We start from the raw sequence: 17,651 nt of genomic DNA on the forward strand, positions 1-17,651 counted from the left end.
GCCCTGGCTTAGTAATGGATTCTATCTATTAGACCTGCTCCATTACTAAGCCTGAATATTCAATAAAAAAGAAAACACAACACATTGGAAAAAAATTTTTATTTTAAAAAACACTCCCCCACAGCCCTCGTTAACCATTTTATTAAAATAAAAAAAAATCCTGTTCATCCGTGGTAATCAATCGAATCCGTCGTAATCTTCTGCATACACGGATCTGAAACGAGAAGAAAGAAAAAAAACACAAAAAAAAAATAAGTTAGGACATTTTTTGCACTCTCTGCAGGGGAGAGCGCCCATAATGCAATGTCTACCTAAACAGTGAGCCTCCAGTTGGTGCAAAACTACAACTCCCAGCATGCCCAGACAGCCTTTGGCTGTCTGGGCATGCTGGGAGTTGTAGTTTAGCAACAGCTGGAGTCTCCCTGTCTGGGTAGACACTGGCAGAAGGGTCTGCTCCCATTATCCAATATGGACAATGTTAACAGAGCCTTATACCCTTGCCAGCCTGGATCGCGTCTGTAGCTCCGTCCCTAATGACATCATCACTAGGAAGCGGAGCTACACGGACATGAGGGGACTGGACGGAGGTAAAGGGACTTCTCCATCTTCTGTATACACTATATACAGCTATCTATAGATAGCTGTATATAGTGTATACCGTCCAAAGGGTTAACCTACACTGTCCAGCAGTGTAAGTTAACTCTTTCCTTGCCGGGCTGGCTTAGCGCACAGCTCAGCAAGGGGTTAAGTGAGCCAGCAATGTGTATACTGTATACACATTGCAGGCTCACTGTAAGTTCTTGCTGGGCAGTATGTATATGATGTATATATACTGCTCAGCTCAGGATCAGCTGTTCTCCCGGCTCTGTAGCCCTGAGAACAGCTGATCCCAACAGTCATATAAGGACGATCGCAGCAGGTGTCAGGAGAAGTAACATCCGCAGTGATCTGTCCCTTACTGCAGGTACTAATACTCCCAACATGGAGTACACTCTGCTCCATGCTGGGAGCTGTAGTATCTGCATTAATAGACAGATCGCAGCGAGTGTCACTCCTCCTGACACCCCTGTGATCCTCCTGTATAATGTATAGATGCAGAAGCTCTTCTATTGTCCCCTGCACTGCCGTATATATATACACATATTCCTATTTCCCACAGAGTTGTGATTGGCTGGAACCATCTGACCAATCACAGCTCTCTGTGGGAAATATGAATATGTGTATATATACGACAGTGCAGGGGACAATAGAAGAGCAGCCGGCCACATCTATACATTATACAGGAGGATCACAACGGACCCCAGCGATCTGTCAATTAGTACAGGTAACTACTACTCATATCATGGAACAGTGTGTTCCATGCTGGGAGTAGTAGTACTACCTAAAAAATGTAAAAAAAATAAAAAGTGAAACACACACACACTACATTTTTATTATTGTCGGCTACATTTTTAGTGCCCTACCCACGCACATAAATTGATCCCTGTTTAAAAATTAATTAAAATTTTGTTATAAAAAAGATAAATTTAGTTAAATACAATTTTTTCCATCACTACTGTATCTTTTTTATTATTATTTTTTAATGGTACCCTACTAAATTTTAATGAAGAAGGTGTCTCCAACATGTTTTTTGGTTCGCTAATGTCCAAAAGAGAATAAAAACCGCCTGAAAAAAACGCCAAATTTAAAACCCACATGGCGTTTTTCTTGGCGTTTTTTCACTCCCATAGACTTCTATGAGAGAAAAACGCCAAGATTTTCCCGAAAAAACGCCAAAGTCTCGACAAGAGGTCATTTTTTAAAAACTGCCAAGGAGCCCAAAAACACCGAAAGCATTACAAAAACGCCAAACTGAAAAACGCCAAGTGGATTTGGCATTTTGCAGTTTACTACTGACATGCAGCTAACATCTGGCCGCAGCGTTTTTTCACAAAAAAAAAAACCGCCATGCGGCAGAATGGGCGTTTTTATTGGCGTTTTTGTAAAAAAAAAAAACAAGTGGAAACCTAGCCTAAGAGAGTAGTGGATGCAGGGAATAGCCTTCCTGCAGAAGTGGTAGCTGCAAATACAGTGAAGGAGTTTAAACATGCATGGGATAAGCATAAGGCTATCCTTCATATAAGATAGGGCCAGGGACTATTGATAGTATTCAGATTATTGGGCAGACTAGATGGGCCAAATGGTTCTTATCTGCCGACACATTCTATGTTTATATTTTTCAATGTAAGTTAAGGGTGCCAATAATTTTGTCCAGCCCATTTTTGGAGTTTGGTGACATTATGTCCAATTTCCTTTTTTCCTTCCCTTTTTTGGTTTAGTTCCAATACACACAGGGAATAAACATGTGTATAGCAAATCATGTGTTACGGCAATCCTTTTCTGTGAGAAATACTTCATTTTCTAGAAAAATTTCAGGGGTGGCAACATTTACTGCCATGACTGTATGTTGAAACTATTGTATATTTAGACCATAACTCTATGGGAACCTGGTAATTGGCTCTGAATACCCAAAATGTCATCTAAAAATAGGAAAAAGTGAGGACTGAATAAAATTAAGTAGATAACTAATATAGATAAAGCAACTTCTTACATATAAAAGTAAGAAAGATCTGCTGGGAGCTGTAATCACTGTATATGTAGAGGACAGGAGCTTCTTCAGGGTCCTGTACAGTACATGCAGTGTCCTAAATAGTAACATGGAGCCGTCCTTATCTGGTGTCCAAAGGAGCAGGTAACCCTGGTACAGGTAAAGAGTACAGAACATGTAATACCTCCCTGTACTGTAGGGGGCGCTACCAGACAGCCAGTCAGTGCATGCACTTCCATAATACATGTTTTTGTTTTTACCAGTAAAATGCTCATTGAGATTAGTCAGATGTTCCATTGATAAATTTTGCTGTTTTAGATTGTCCGTATCATTATATGTTGAGTATGCTTTTATATTACAATGGTCCAGAATGTTGACAATATTGGAACCTGAGGCCACTGTAAGTTGATGGAGCACTATACAAGTCCATCGCTATGCACTCTGAACACCAGGTGGCGCCATAACAATAGAAGTAAATCTCAACTCTTCCGTGGTGACATTTTAACAGCATATAAATGTCAAACCTTGTTCATTTTCTTCGATGCAACATATATACAAGTAGCGGATACAACAGTGGAGCTCAGAGAGTAAGGCTGGGCGCACACCACGTTTTTGCAAGACAATTCCCGTATACGTTTTCAATTTAATAACCATACGGAACCGTATTGAAAACCGTATGCGCTGACTCTCCATTGAAAACCGTATGCCAAAAGATGCATCAGGTTGTGTCTGTTTTGCATCCTGTACGGTTTTGTCAGTTTTTTTCCTGTGCCCAAAACCGTAGCCTACCACAGTTTTTGGTCCGGGTGAAAAACCGTATCGAATTTTATAAGTTTTTTTTTTAAACATGCGAGTCAATGGGAACCGTACAGAACCGTATGTGCGTACGGTTCTATCTGGTTTTCACCATCCAGTTTTTGACTTTGCAGTGAAAAAACGTATACGTTTTTTCTTAAAAAATGGATGCAAGCGGACATCATTTTTCAAACCGTTTACGGTTTTCAACTGTATACTGATTAAAGTTTGTACACACGTTTTGATACAGTTTAGGGTGCATTTACACCACAGTTTTACAATACAGTTCCTGTATACGTTTTTAATGTGAAAACTGTATGGAACTTTCTTGAAAACCATATGCATTGACCCTCCATTGAAAAGCATATGCCAAACGATGCATCCGGTTGCATCCTGTACGGTTTTGTTCATTTTTTTCCTGTATCCAAAACCGTAGCCTACCATAATTTTTGGTCCGGGTGAAAAACTGTATTAAACCGTATACGTTTTTTTTTTTAACATGAGAGTGAATGGGAACTGTACAGAACTGTATGTGCATACAGTTCATCCAGTTTGCACCATACGGTTTTTGACTTTGCACAGTTTTTTTTCTTGGAATTTCAATCAAACAAGTGAAACTTTATTCATAATGGAGTGAAAAGTTAAATGATGTCCGGATGCAACCGGACATCATTTTTCAAACCGTATACGGTTTTTAACTGTATACGGGTTAAAATTTGTACACACATTTTAAACAGTTTAGTCAGGTTTCGAGGAATCTGTTTTTCATCAAAAACCTGATAAGGAAACTGTATTGGAAAAAAGTGGTGTGAGGGTGGGTGGGTGGTTTCACACCACGTTTTTGCAATCCAGTTCCCGTGTCATGTTTTTTTGAAGGAAATGTATCGCTAAAAACTGTACTAAACCGCATACAACCGTATATGCCATATTCCGGTTAAAAACCGTATTGTGATAAAAACGGATATACGGTTGTATACGGTTGCATACGGTTTTACACTAAAAACACTCCCAAATAGAAGATTCTAGAAGCTCGTGAAACTTTCGGAGCCAACTGCGCATGTGCAGATTCGTAAACCATATTGTGAAAACCGGATGTAACCGTAAGTGTATCCGGTTGAATACAGTTCTCATAGACCACCATTATATAAAAAAAACGTATACGGTTTAAATACGGTTTTTCAAACGGACTTCAAACTGTAGTAGACTACGGTTTGAAGTAAGGGAAATTAAACGCTTTTAACCGTAACGGATACAAAACGTATGCAACCGCATGATACGGTTAACATACGGTTTGCAATACAAAGTCAATGAGTACGGTTTGCAATACGGTTCCATACGGTTTTGACGCTCAAACCATATACGGGAACTGTATTGCAAAAATGTGGCGTGAACCCACCCTTAGTCAGCTTTTGAGGAATCCGTTTTTTATCAAAAACCTAATACAGGAACTGTATTGCAAAAACGTGGTGTGAACATAGTTCATAAAATTGAAAGAAGACTGAAGTTCATTACAGCGGTTTTGTTCGGTAAAATGTCAGACACCACCAAAGAAATCTGAGTCGGGTGCTGCCTTGTGTCCACACTATACACACAACTCTGGTGCATGCATGGGAAATGCACACAAACCACATTACACACAAGTACATTGTACACAGGCAGTTCTCACTCCACACTGTTCTGCTGCATGCATCTCCTTTACCAGTGTTTCCCAACCAGGGTGCCTCCAGCTGTTGCAAAACTACAACTCCCAGAATGCCCGGACAGCCTTTGGCTGTCCGGGCATGATGGGAGTTGTAGTTTTGCAACAGTTGGAGGCACCCTGGTTGGGAAACACTGTTCTATACAGCAGTCTCTCTACACCCGCACAGTGCCTGCCTCCTCCTAAACATGTGACTATTCACATGGTCATGACATCATCAAAGGTCCTTTTGCACAAAGGTTGTAGCTGATACGATATAGTGAAGGAGAATGAGGAGCTGAATTGTGTTTATCTTTACACCTCTTTGCTTTACGGCACTGGCCCCAGAGACGTCCAGGTAATATGCTCTGTGTAACATATTCTGTACATAGATATATAACATTATAGACTAATGCTGAGGGGCTGGTGTAGTGCACAATGTCAACAACTGGGGTCTGACGCATGAAACTATATAGAGCCCCTTTAAGAGAACCCCAGCTATACCTCTTCGAGCCATACCCCCCAATGTTATGGGCACTTTTATGACAAATAACTATAGCGCAACACTGTGCATAATAGTCATTGTTCTAAATCACTTTAATTTTGAAATGGAATACCTTCACGAAGTGCCCGTTCTGCCGCTTTTAACTGCATGAGGAGACAGAGCTTCCATCTTCATAGAATCTACCATTGTGAGACCAATCGCCACAGAATCACATTACGCTGGGGGACACTATGGCATTGTTTCCCAATCAGGGTGCATTCAGCTGTTATGAAACTACAACTCCCAGCATGCTCAGACAGCCAAAGGCACCCTGGTGAGGAAACACTTCACAATGGACACGAAGCAGGAGACTCTGTCTTATCGGGGGAGATTAAAGGAGATCTGTAGTGCTCTGAATCTATCTGAGCGCTGGGGCCCCCCGCAATCTCTTGTACGGGGCCATGTTCTGATTGGTTGCTATGGGCAACTGGGCAACTTTTCCTTTGCACAGGTTTAGATTAAAGGAGATCTGTAGTGCTCTGAACTAAGGATAGGGGATAAGCGGGGGGGTTAAGCGCTGGGGCCCTCCGCGATCTCCTGTATGGGATCGGGGGAATGTACAGGAAAGGGGGCATTCCGTCCCCGCATGAATCTCTATTGGATTCATGGAGGGGCATGCTAACTGCCGTGTCATGCAGGGACTGAACACCCCCTTTCCTGTACATTGCCCCGGCCCCATACAGGCGATCACGGGGGGCCCCAGCGCTCAGACCATCCCAACCCCCCGCGATCTATAACTTTTCCCCTATCCTTAGTTCAGAGCACTACCGATCTCCTTTAATCTAAACCCGTACAAAGAAAAAGTTGCCCATAGCAACCAATCAGATCGCTTCTTTCATTTTACAGAGGCCTTGTTAAAAATTAAAGAAGCGATCTGATTGGTTGCTATGGGCAACTGGGCAACTTTTCCACTAGACAGGTTTTTATAAATCTCCCCCATAATGCACAGGTATAAGCAGCGTTCATTCACACAAGCAGAAATGCTGTGGATTTTCCGTGTAGAAATATGCATGGAAAATCTGCAGTGGATTATGACGTGGACAGCGACCTGTAGTGCACATTTTTACATCTGCAGTATTTCAATTTTTGTAGTTTAGTCTTTTTAGTCTTTCCCAACCAGGGTGCCTTCAGCTGTTGCAAAACTACAACTCCCACCATGCCTGGACAGCCTTTAGCTGTGAGCTATAGCCTGTGAGCTATAGTTTGGCAACAGCTGAAGCCACTCTGTTGGGAAACAATGCTGTAGTGTGAAGAAGAAGAAATTGTTGTGGATTTTTTCTCCTCCGCTTCAATATCGCAAGGAAGCCAAAATGCACAAACAACTGTTAATGTTGCAAGTGCATATAAATGCATAAGTTAGGAAAAAAACACTATGCCCACCTTACCAATCCCTACTGCTATGGGAATGTGTCCCGGTCCTCCAATGGGACTTTGTTTACTGGCCTCCAGGTCTTTGGAGATTAGGAAGATAAGTACCCCTCTCTTTTACGTTACATGATCAGCTGTTCTTTAAAGGGGTACTCCATCAACTGGTGGCAGAAAGTTATACAGATAATCCTTCCAGTACTTATCCTATGTAAAAATCTTAATTCTTCCAGTACTTATCAGCTGCTGTATGCTCCAGAGGAAATTGTGTACTTCTTTCCAATCTGACCACAGTGCTCTCTGCTGATACTTCTGTCCGTGTCAGGAACTGTCAATAGTAGAAGCAAATTCCCCATAGTAAATCTCCCCTGCTCTGCACAGTGCCTATTTCAACGCTGGCGCATTATGCGGGGCCCTTTACGGCAATCAGCCATCGGTCATACATTTTCTAGTACATGGAGAGATGTACGACCGGCAGGCAATGATTTTTATGCAGATAAGAACAACCCAGTTAGCCAGCAAGCTTGTTGAATGCTGTCTCTATTAATTTGTATAAAATTTATATAAATTATATAAATCAATGTAAAGTCTCAGAACTGTAGGGACTCCCTTGCTCAGAACCCTGCTCTTTTAGTGGCAACAAATTGATCGCACTAAGGATAAGTTTCCACTTTTTTTTTTTTTTGTGTTTTTGGAGCCAAAGCCAGAAGTGTATTCAAAAGTATAAAGTAAGGACTTACACTTCTCCTCCCTTATGGATCCACTTCTGACTTTGGCTCAAAAACTGCAGTGGCAGTATACCAAAAACTGCCAGAAAAAAACCAAGTGGAAACTTAGCCTAATGCTGTTCTTCCTGAAATCTTCTGGTTTTGTGTATAGATAGAATGTATATCTCACTGTCGGTGGCTGGCATTTACATAGAGTGTTGTGATTTCTTAACCGTTTTAGAGCACAAAAGTCACGGTGATAGTTGCGGATTTATCAAATGGTGCACAGACTTTCATACTTTTTGTGGATGCAACTTCTAAAAAAGTTGCAGATTTTTGTATGAAAAGTCGCATCTACACTGACTCAAAAGTCGCACAGAAAAATGTAGGGCAGGGCTGGCTTGACCTGAGAAACCATCTATTTCTGGGATCGTTGCATTTAAATGGGGAAAAATCTTGGTAACTGATTTGAAATGTTTCTAAAGGAATTGTCGCACAAAAAGTTGCATGGATGCAGTGTGTGAATTTTGTGCTACAAACAGAGAAAAAAGCTGTTGAAAAAGCTCTCTAACTGTCTTGATACCCCCCCCCTTTTATGTATATGATGTTATCAGTGCAGTAACGTATGTATAGTTTTCCTGCATGCTTTGTGTAACCTGATGAAGATGACCGAAGTTGATATGAATTGCCATCATATGTCTGCAAGTCCGGGATAATGCAACGTGTCAACAAGAATGTGGTGCTGGCTGTGCTGACAGCTGCAAGTACCTTATTTCTTCTGTTTCAGCTGTATTACTACCGATACTACATATCTACAAAGGTAATATTTCATAACGTCATATAGAATATATTGTGACCTAGTAAAGAGATATACCCTGTTATGTAGGACATAGAGTAAGAGAGGTTTTGGGGAATTCTAGTACTTATTCCTATTTATACAGGATCATAGTTAAATGAGTTAACAAAAATGTATAACAAATATCGCTTAAAGGTGAAATCCAGCATAATATCCCTTTTAAAGGAGAAATCCAGCTCAGGAAAAGGGATAGGTAGCTGATTCCCCCCCCCCCCCCCCCACGATTCCTCAGAACAGGACCCTCCTCCCAGTAAGTAGCGTGTGCTGCAGACGGCACATGCTCTATCTATTTGTATGGGAATGCCGGAAAGACCCTAGTACAGCACACGGGCATCTTCGGCCCTTCCATAGAAATGAATGGAGCATGTGCCGTCTACTCGTAGATGACATGCGCTCCTCACTGAGATAGCAGGGGTCCTGTCCTGGAGATCGCTGGGGGTCCCAGTGGTTGGACCCCCCCATAATTAGCTACTTATCCCCTATTCTACTTTATATTTGTTACAGACTAGATTGCTCCAGAAGTCTAAAAATTCCTCATGTAGTTTCAGATATTATGTCTGGGTTTTACTGCTCATCTTCTCCACAGCCTGCATTTTTTTTAGTTTTCCATTTATTTCTGTATGTTTTGTAATTTTTTTTCTATTTAGAATGGCCCTGCTTTCTCCAAATTGAAAGGAAGTTTATCTTCACAAGACAGTACACATTGGGTAAGTAGACTGCATAGTTGACAGAAGGTTCTTGCTAAGTTCGCAGATGGTCAGTGTAGGTCACATTTAAAACATATTTTCATTTGTATTTTTTAAATAGAATTTATGGGCAGGGGTTGTTTTGATGAAACAATCCCTTAAAGGATTAATCCGGTGGAAAGCATTTTTTTTTAAATCAACTGGTGCCAGAAAGTTAAACAGATTTGTAAATGACTTATATTTAAAAAAAAAAAAATCTTTACCCTTCCAGTACTTTTTAGCAGCTGTATGCTACAGAGGAAATTCTTTTCATTTTGAATTTCTTTTTTGTCTTGTCCACAGTGCTCTCTGCTGACACCTGATGCCCATATTAGGAACTGTCCAGAGCAGGAGAAAATCCTCATTGCAAACCTATGCTCTGGACAGTTCCTGACATGGACAGAGGGGTCACAGCAGAGAGCACTGTGGACAAGACAAAAAATTAATTCAAAAATAAAAGAATTTCCTCTGTAGCATCCAGCTGCTAAAAAGTACTGAAAGGGTAAAGATTTTTTAATAGAAGTAATTTACAAATCTGTTTAACTTTCTGGCACCAGTTGATTTAAAAGAAAAAAAAAAGAAATTTCACCAGAGTACCCCTTTAAGACAATGTCAAGTCATATTTTCTTCCACGTTTAGCAAAGTGAGAGAAAGCCCTGATAAATATGTTGCTTAATGGAGATATCCAACCAAAAGTGGTAAAAAAAAAAAAAAAATTAAATAAGTTATATATAAGTTCACCATGACTCCACAAGGCATCTCAGCTGATTTTTTCAAAATCAGACCCCCATAAACAGCCTTTGAAAATTCTGCTTAGTCAGCAAAAAACTACACACAGTGGGGGAGATTTATCAAAACCTGTCCAGAGGAAAAATTGCTCAGTTGCCCATAGCAACCAATCAGCTCGCTTCTTTCATTTTTAACAAGGTCTCTGCAGAATGAAAGATGCAATCTGATTGGTTACTGTGGGCAACTGGCCAACTTTTCCTCTAGACAGGTTTTGATAAATCTCCCCCACTGGGCTTGTTTCCTGTGTGAGCTGCAGGGAGGGGCTGTTGTTAGAGTGAGGATTGAAGGGGTGTGTTGCCCTCTAGCCAATTAGGGACACTCAAACACGGCACAGTGAAGCGGTCAGCTCTCTGAGCTCTGGAGAAGGGAGTGTTGTCTATGGTAGACGCTAGTCATCAGTGTGATAAGATCTTCTGGACTTCCTGCCTGGAGAGAAACAGGGTATGTGCTCAGCAAAGATTACACTTCACATTGCTAAGTTATATAACTTTATCATTTGCAGCTATATAAAGGTAATTTTATTTGGCTGGAGTTCTCCTTTAAGTCACACGAGTTAGAAACCTTAAAGGTATTTTCCCCATATAGTGCACACTCATCATCACTAGTCCTACAGTGCAATCTATTTAAGTCCAGCACAGCTGCATCCATGTGTTTCATTACTGTAACTAGATCATGTGATAAACAGCCCTACCCACAGAAAAACACAATGTTTAATGTGTCAGAGGAAGTGGTCTCTCCTGCTTCAGTTGACCTCCTGTGAACTACTTGCGTTAAGGCCGTTCCCTTTCCTGCCCAGCTCCATCTGTATACTGCTGCTACTGTATGTATGGGATAAGGAGATATATATATGTATGTAGTTATACATATACCCTGAGGCTGTGTTTACATGTTGCGTTTTTGCTGCCTTTTGTCTGTATCTTTGCTGTGATTTTCCTGATATCGCAATAAAATGGTAATATTTTACTGTGCTTACCCAAATCACAGTAAAACATGCCATTTTACCAAAATGCCAAATCTTCATAAAACACCTCAATTGTGATTATAGGTCAAATCATTTTCTCCTCATGGCAATATTTCTCAAAAAAAATGCACCTTGAATAAGAATTCGAATCAAATCTGCACAGTGTAGATTGACACTAACCCCCATAAGAGTTTAACCCCTTAACGACCACGGACTTAAATGGATGTCCTGGTTTGGCTGTACTTTGTAAGTCATACACAGCAGGTTCCGGCTGCTAGCAGCAGCCGAGGAGCCACCGGTAATGGCCGACATCCGCGATCGCGCGGATGTCAGTCATTAACCCCTCAGATGCGGTGATCAGTACAGATCATGTCATCTGCGGCAATGCACATGTTAAAATAACATGTAATGGCGGACGGAGGTCCCCTCACCTGCCTCCGTCCGTCTCCCGGCGTCTCCTGCTCTGGTCTGAGATCGAGCAGACGAGAGCATAAGATAGCCGATAATACTGATCAGTGCTATGTGCTATGCATAGTACTGAACAGTATTAGCAATCTAATGATTGGGCACATAAAAAGTGTAAAAAAAATAAAATAAATAAAAATAAAAAAAATAAAGTTGAAAAATGTAAAAGTCAAAAGTGAAAAATACCCTCCCCCCCCCCCCAATAAAAATGAAAATTTTCCTTTTTTTATCATTTTACCCCCCAAAAGCGTTAAATTTTTTTATAAACATATTTGATATCGCCGCGTGCGTAATTGTCCGAACTATCAAAATATTATGTTTATGATCCCATACAATGAACGGCATAAACTTAAAAAATAAAAAAAAAGTCCAAAAATGCAGCTTTTTTTGTCACATTTTATTGCAAAACAATTGATAAAAAATTATCTAAAAGTTTTATATATGCAAATGTGATATCAATTAAAAGTACAGATGACAGCACAAAAATTAGCCCTCATACTGCCCTATATACGGAAAAATGAAAAAGTTATAGGTGGTCAAAATAGGGTGATTTTAGATTAGTGATTTTGTACAAAAAGTTTTAGATTTTTTTTTAAGCCGTACAAAAATATAAAAGTATCTAGCCATGGGTATCATTTTGACCATATTGACCCACAGAATAATGTACACATTTTTACCGTAAAGTGTACAGTGTGAAAACAAAACCCTCCAAAATGTGCAAAATTGTGGTTTTCATTTAAAATTCCTCCCTTAAAAAATATTTTTTTGGGTTCGCCGTACATTTTATGGTAAAATGATAAGTTTCATTACAAAGTACAATTGGTCACACAAAAACAAACCCGTATATGGGTCTGTAGATGGAAATATAAAAGAGTTATGGATTTTAGACGGCGAGGAGGAAAAAACGAAAATGCAAAAATAAAATTGGCCTGGTCCTTAAATAGGCACTGTCAGATACAAACACTTTTGATATGTTGTAAAGCATGTATAACCAATAGGTTTTGCAATTGCTTTCATTGGACCAAGGACGTACCGGTACGTCCTTGGTCCTGCTCTCCTGATATAACGCGGGGTTACACAGTAACCCCGCGTCATATCACGGCGGGCCCGGCGTCATAATGAAGTCGGGACCCGCCTCTAATAGCGTGCAGCGCCGCGCGCTATTAACCCTTTAGCCGCGCGCTCAGAGCTGAGCCGCGCGGCTAAAAGTGAAAGTTGCCGGCTAGCTCAGTCGGGCTGTTCGGGATAGCTGTGGCTAATCGCGGCATCCCGAATAGCTGACAGGACAGCGGGAGGGCCCCTTCCTGCCTCCTCGCTGTCCGATCGCCGAATGACTGCTCAGTGCCTGAGATCCAGGCCTGAGCATTCATGTGGCAGAATCATTGATCACTGGTTTCTTATGAGAAACCAGTGATCAATGATAAAGATCAGTGTGTGCAGTGTTATAGGTCCCTATGGGACCTATAACACTGCAAAAAAAAAGTTAAAAAAAAGTGAATAAAGATCATTTAACTCCTCCCCTATTAAAAGTTTGAATCACCCCCCTTTTCCAATAAAAAAAAAAACACAGTGTAAATAAAAATAAAAATAAACATATATGGTATCACCGCGTGCGGAAATGTCCGAATTATAAAAATATTTCATTAATTAAACCGCTCGGTCAATGGCGTCCGCGCCAAAAAATTCCAAAGTCCAAAATAGTGCATTTTTGGTCACTTTTTATATCATTTCAAAATGAATAAAAAGCGATCAATAAGTCCTATCAATGCAAAATTATACCGTTAAAAACTTCAGATCACGGCGCAAAAAATGAGCCCTCATACCGCCCAATACACGGAAAAATAAAAAAGTTATAGGGGTCAGAAGATGACAATTTTAAACGTATTAATTTTCCTGCATGTAGTTATGATTTTTTCCAGAAATCCGACAAAATCAAACCTATATAAGTAGGGTATCATTTTAATCGTATGGACCTACAGAATAAATATCAGGTGTTATTTTTACCGAAAAATGTACTACGTAGAAACGGAAGCCCCCAAAATTTACAAAACTGCGTTTTTTTTTCAATTTTGTCTCACAATGATTTTTTTTTCCGTTTCACCGTAGATTTTTGGGCAAAATGACTGACGTCATTACATAGTAGAATTGGTGGCGCAAAAAATAAGCCATCATATGGATTTTTAGGTGCAAAATTGAAAGAGTTACGATTTTTTAAAGGCAAGGAGCAAAAAACGAAAATGCAAAAACGGAAAAACCCCCGGTCCTTAAGGGGTTAAGTAGTGTAGGCTTCTGGGCCCAGATTTATCAAACTGTGTGAGAGAAAATGTGGAGAGAGATTTTCCCACAACAACCAATCACAGCTCAGCTAATGAGCACTGGTAAAGTGAAACCTGAGCTGTGATTGGTTGTTGTGGGAAAATCACTCCGCATTTTCTCTCACACACTTTGATAAATCTGGGCCCTGGTGTCTAGCCAGTTGATCTCATTAGGGTAATTGCAGTGATGAGACTCCACCCCTTCTGTCTGCAAAGCCAGGAGATTCATGGGAAATATGGGCAGCATAAAAAAATCAGTGGGGAAATAGAAATCAATATGGCTGAAAAAGGTAAGCACAAGACTAGAGATGAGCGAACTTACAGTAAATTCGATTTGTCACGAACTTCTCGGCTCGGCAGTTGATGATGACTTTTCCTGCATAAATTAGTTCAGCTTTCAGGTGCTTCCGTGGGCTGGAAAAGATGGATACAGTCCTAGGAGACTCTTTCCTAGGACTGTATCCACCTTTTCCAGCCCACCGGAGCACCTGAAGGCTGAACTAATTTATGCAGGATAAGTCATCAACTGCCGAGCCGAGAAGTTCGTGACGAATTGAATTTACTGTAAGTTCGCTCATCTCTAGTTAACAGCTCTGTGAGTCTATTTTTACTTATTTTTGGCTGATCTTGAATTGCAATATATTATCTCATCCACAGCAATATTACAGTTATGCACTCTCTGTGCCAATGTTTCCCAGGTGCACCTTCTAGTTCAGTGTCTGTATAGAACAAACATTGTTTTTAGTGTATTCTATGATAGGATCTAAGCTTTAGAAGACTTTACAAGTGTCACAGTGCAGAATGACTCAAGAAAGAGCCTACAGAATGCAGCTCTGGATAACAGTAGATGCCATTAGTATTATCATCATTATTATTATTATTATTTAAAACCGTCCTGAACATGGTTATTTAAATAGAATGTAATTAATAACAGGAATGTACCTACTAAAATAGTAAATTAGGAACAACATAAAAATGAAGCTAATAATGTTAAAATGCTGTTTCTTTCTTCTTTTCTTCTAAACAGCGAGTGGTTAAGACTTTTATGAATCTGGTTTCCAAACACAATGTACCAGTTTTTCTAGTGGATTCTCAGATTTTGGGACTTCTAAACAAGGATTTAGAACAGCTGAAGAGCTCACCAGACAGTCTGCCACCTGGATGCCAATATTTGTGCAAGCAGAGAGACATCACAATTTTTGGACTGCTAGACAAGATTTGGGAACATAAAGTAAGGAATGATTTTATTTTTAATAAATGTATTGCCTTTATTGTGTTTACAACTTTTGTTTGTTTTAATCCGAAAATGTCAATAGTCTTGATGTAAAAATTAATTTAATATTGGATATAGTAAACAAACAGTACATTCTTTGTAAATACTTAAAATGTACCTATCGTTTGCAAAAACTTGAATACAATGTAGATAATAACATTATTATTGGATGAAAAATAAGCTGTCCCTGGCAGATATTGCCTGTGTGTGTCTCTGTGTGTGTCTCTGAAGTTGAGACAGGACAAGCAGGGCTCTGAGCAGGCTCCTGGCTTGTCATTCATCCTGCTGTGTGAGTAGGGAGCGTGTCACAGAGCCTCACTGCCCAGAGCCCTGCTTGTCCTCGGTGTACAGAGCCCTGCTTGTCCTCGGTGTACAGAGCCCTGCTTGTCCTCGGTGCACAGAGCCCTGCTTGTCCTCGGTGCACAGAGCCCTGCTTGTCCTCGGTGCACAGAGCCCTGCTTGTCCTCGGTGCACAGAGCCCTGCTTGTCCTCGGTGCACAGAGCCCTGCTTGTCCTCGGTGCACAGAGCCCTGCTTGTCCTCGGTGCACAGAGCCCTGCTTGTCCTCGGTGCACAGAGCCCTGCTTGTCCTCGGTGCACAGATGGGTTTGGTGAAGCTGACAGCTTCTGTTCTCATCGGGGCAGGGGTACAGAAGCTATGCACCCGCGGGTCACATTTAATTAATTCCTCGATCAGGGATAGGAGAACAGAAGCTGTCAGCTTCTCGACCCACAGCGCTATCCCCACATCGGGGAATGAATGACATGTGAGCCACGGGCGCAGGGCTCACAGCGAGGAGACATCCTCCCTCTGTTAGAGCCTGAAACACACTGAAGAAAACTGTGCTACAGTGGAGTTGTTAACGTGACACACGCATCCCCCCCCCCCCCCAACAGCCAATAGTAGGGTCGGGTGTGCACTTCTCAGCCAATCACAGATCCTTAGGTGACTCGCCACTTTTCATAGCTGTAGTGTCATAATCAGCTTCAAATCACAGTTTTCCTCACTACAAGCAATTGCAAAACATATTGTTTTTGCATGCTTTATGTATTATTGTATCTGACAGTGCCCATTTAAGCAGTTTTCCATTAAAATATACTTGGCCCAGGGCTGGGAGTGTTGTAAAAATAATAAACATGCTATACTCATCACTTCAGGTCCCCCGCAGCTTCCATGCGGATGTTCTCGATCTCTTGCTGTTTTTCACTTCTTTCAGGTTCTGTGTCATCCCGTCTTCACAGGACCTGCCTTCTCAGGCTGCAGTGGTGTCCCGCCTCAAGTCACTTATTGACTGAGCAAGCAGGTCCTGTGGGACAGAGATAACACAGAACCTGAAGCAAGCAGAGACCAGTTCCTAACCATATAAATCTGTATATCACAGAGTTTAGCTTCTGGATATGTCAGTAAAAACCACCCCACAGGTTTGCTTTTTTGTTGAAAAATGCCAGTCAGTGCTGAGACAAAGTCAAATTATTCTTTAGAATGTGATGTTTTATGTGTTTTAAGAAACCATCTTGTAGTTTGTTTTGTTAAAGGGAATGTGTCACCAAATGTCATTATTTTTTTTTTTTTTTTTAGAGGTTAAATAATTTTTTTCACATTTTTTAAATATTTTTGGAAATATAAAAAAAAATTGTCACAAAATATGAAACATTTTATTATAACTTGTCATATCTCCCACTGACCAGCAGAGGGAGCTAACATGAGGAATCTGGTGAAAGCAAGCAACTTGTCTGGCTCCTGTAAAAGAACTCTGCTCGTCTACCTTCCTGCAGCCTTCCAAATCATCACTGCATGGAGCTTTGCGTGATGACTCACAATAAGATGTCTAGGGAGGAGTACCCCTGTGCCTGCCATAAAGCAACTGTGTAGGTGTTGTGAAGTGACACACCACACCTAGGCTACAGTAATGGCAGCCCCCAGTACACACTTTATTAATAAATAGCATTAAAACTACATTGTCCAAAAACTAAACACATAAATGAAATGCTTTATCTTGATAGAATAATTTTATTTATAAAATAAAATAAAAAAAAAATAAAAAAAAATGGTGACACATTACCTTGCAGTCCCCTTCACATATATCAAGGAATTCGACAGTGTTTCCCTCTGGTGCTGTAGAAAAGTGCCGGAGGGAAACTCATTGATACCGTTCACTTGAATGGGAAGTTCACATTTATCCGGTGCCTTAATTTGGACGCTGGGAGGTCAAACACACCACACCGGCACCAGATAAATGTGAACTGTCCCAATAATATAGATAAATGCGTTCTCTCGTCCAGCCTGCACACTTTTGAATGCTGGATGCTAAACAACTGATGCACTTTGTCATCAGTTGTGGCATCAGTTGCAGCCAGGTGTAGGCTAGGTTCACTGAGTCGGTACCCCAGATGTATTTAACATATCCTTAGAGCAGTAATGTCAAAACCGAATGACCAGGGAGTCAGGAGTATATCTGGCGCAGAGAGGAACCATCAGGCAGCCAAGTAAATTCAATGGATTTATTAGATGCAACGTGTTTCGCTGCGCATGCGCAGCTTCATCAGGCATGAAAAGGGAAGGCTGGTAACAGATATATCTACCTCCAGGAA

The 17,651-nt window shown here is 40.8% G+C and overlaps 1 protein-coding gene across 2 annotated transcripts in view; it reads left to right on the top strand.

The window, feature by feature from the left end:
• Nucleotides 1–5,281: 5,281 nt before the first annotated feature.
• FKTN (fukutin) overlaps nt 5,282–17,651 on the top strand; it is a 34,784-nt gene continuing 22,414 nt past the window's right edge. Inside the window, exons 1-4 of one of the 2 annotated variants that reach the window (XM_056520286.1) lie at nt 5,282–5,418; nt 8,310–8,496; nt 9,180–9,239; nt 14,815–15,018. In XM_056520286.1, coding sequence (XP_056376261.1) covers nt 8,392–8,496; nt 9,180–9,239; nt 14,815–15,018 — 369 coding nt within the window. In that variant the 5' untranslated portion in view covers nt 5,282–5,418; nt 8,310–8,391. The remainder of the gene's footprint in view (nt 5,419–8,309; nt 8,497–9,179; nt 9,240–14,814; nt 15,019–17,651) is intronic. The other variant, XM_056520295.1, reaches the window with a different exon arrangement.

The sequence above is a fragment of the Hyla sarda genome, chromosome 1 (genome assembly GCF_029499605.1).
Source record: "Hyla sarda isolate aHylSar1 chromosome 1, aHylSar1.hap1, whole genome shotgun sequence".
Classification (NCBI taxonomy): Eukaryota; Metazoa; Chordata; class Amphibia; order Anura; family Hylidae; genus Hyla; species Hyla sarda.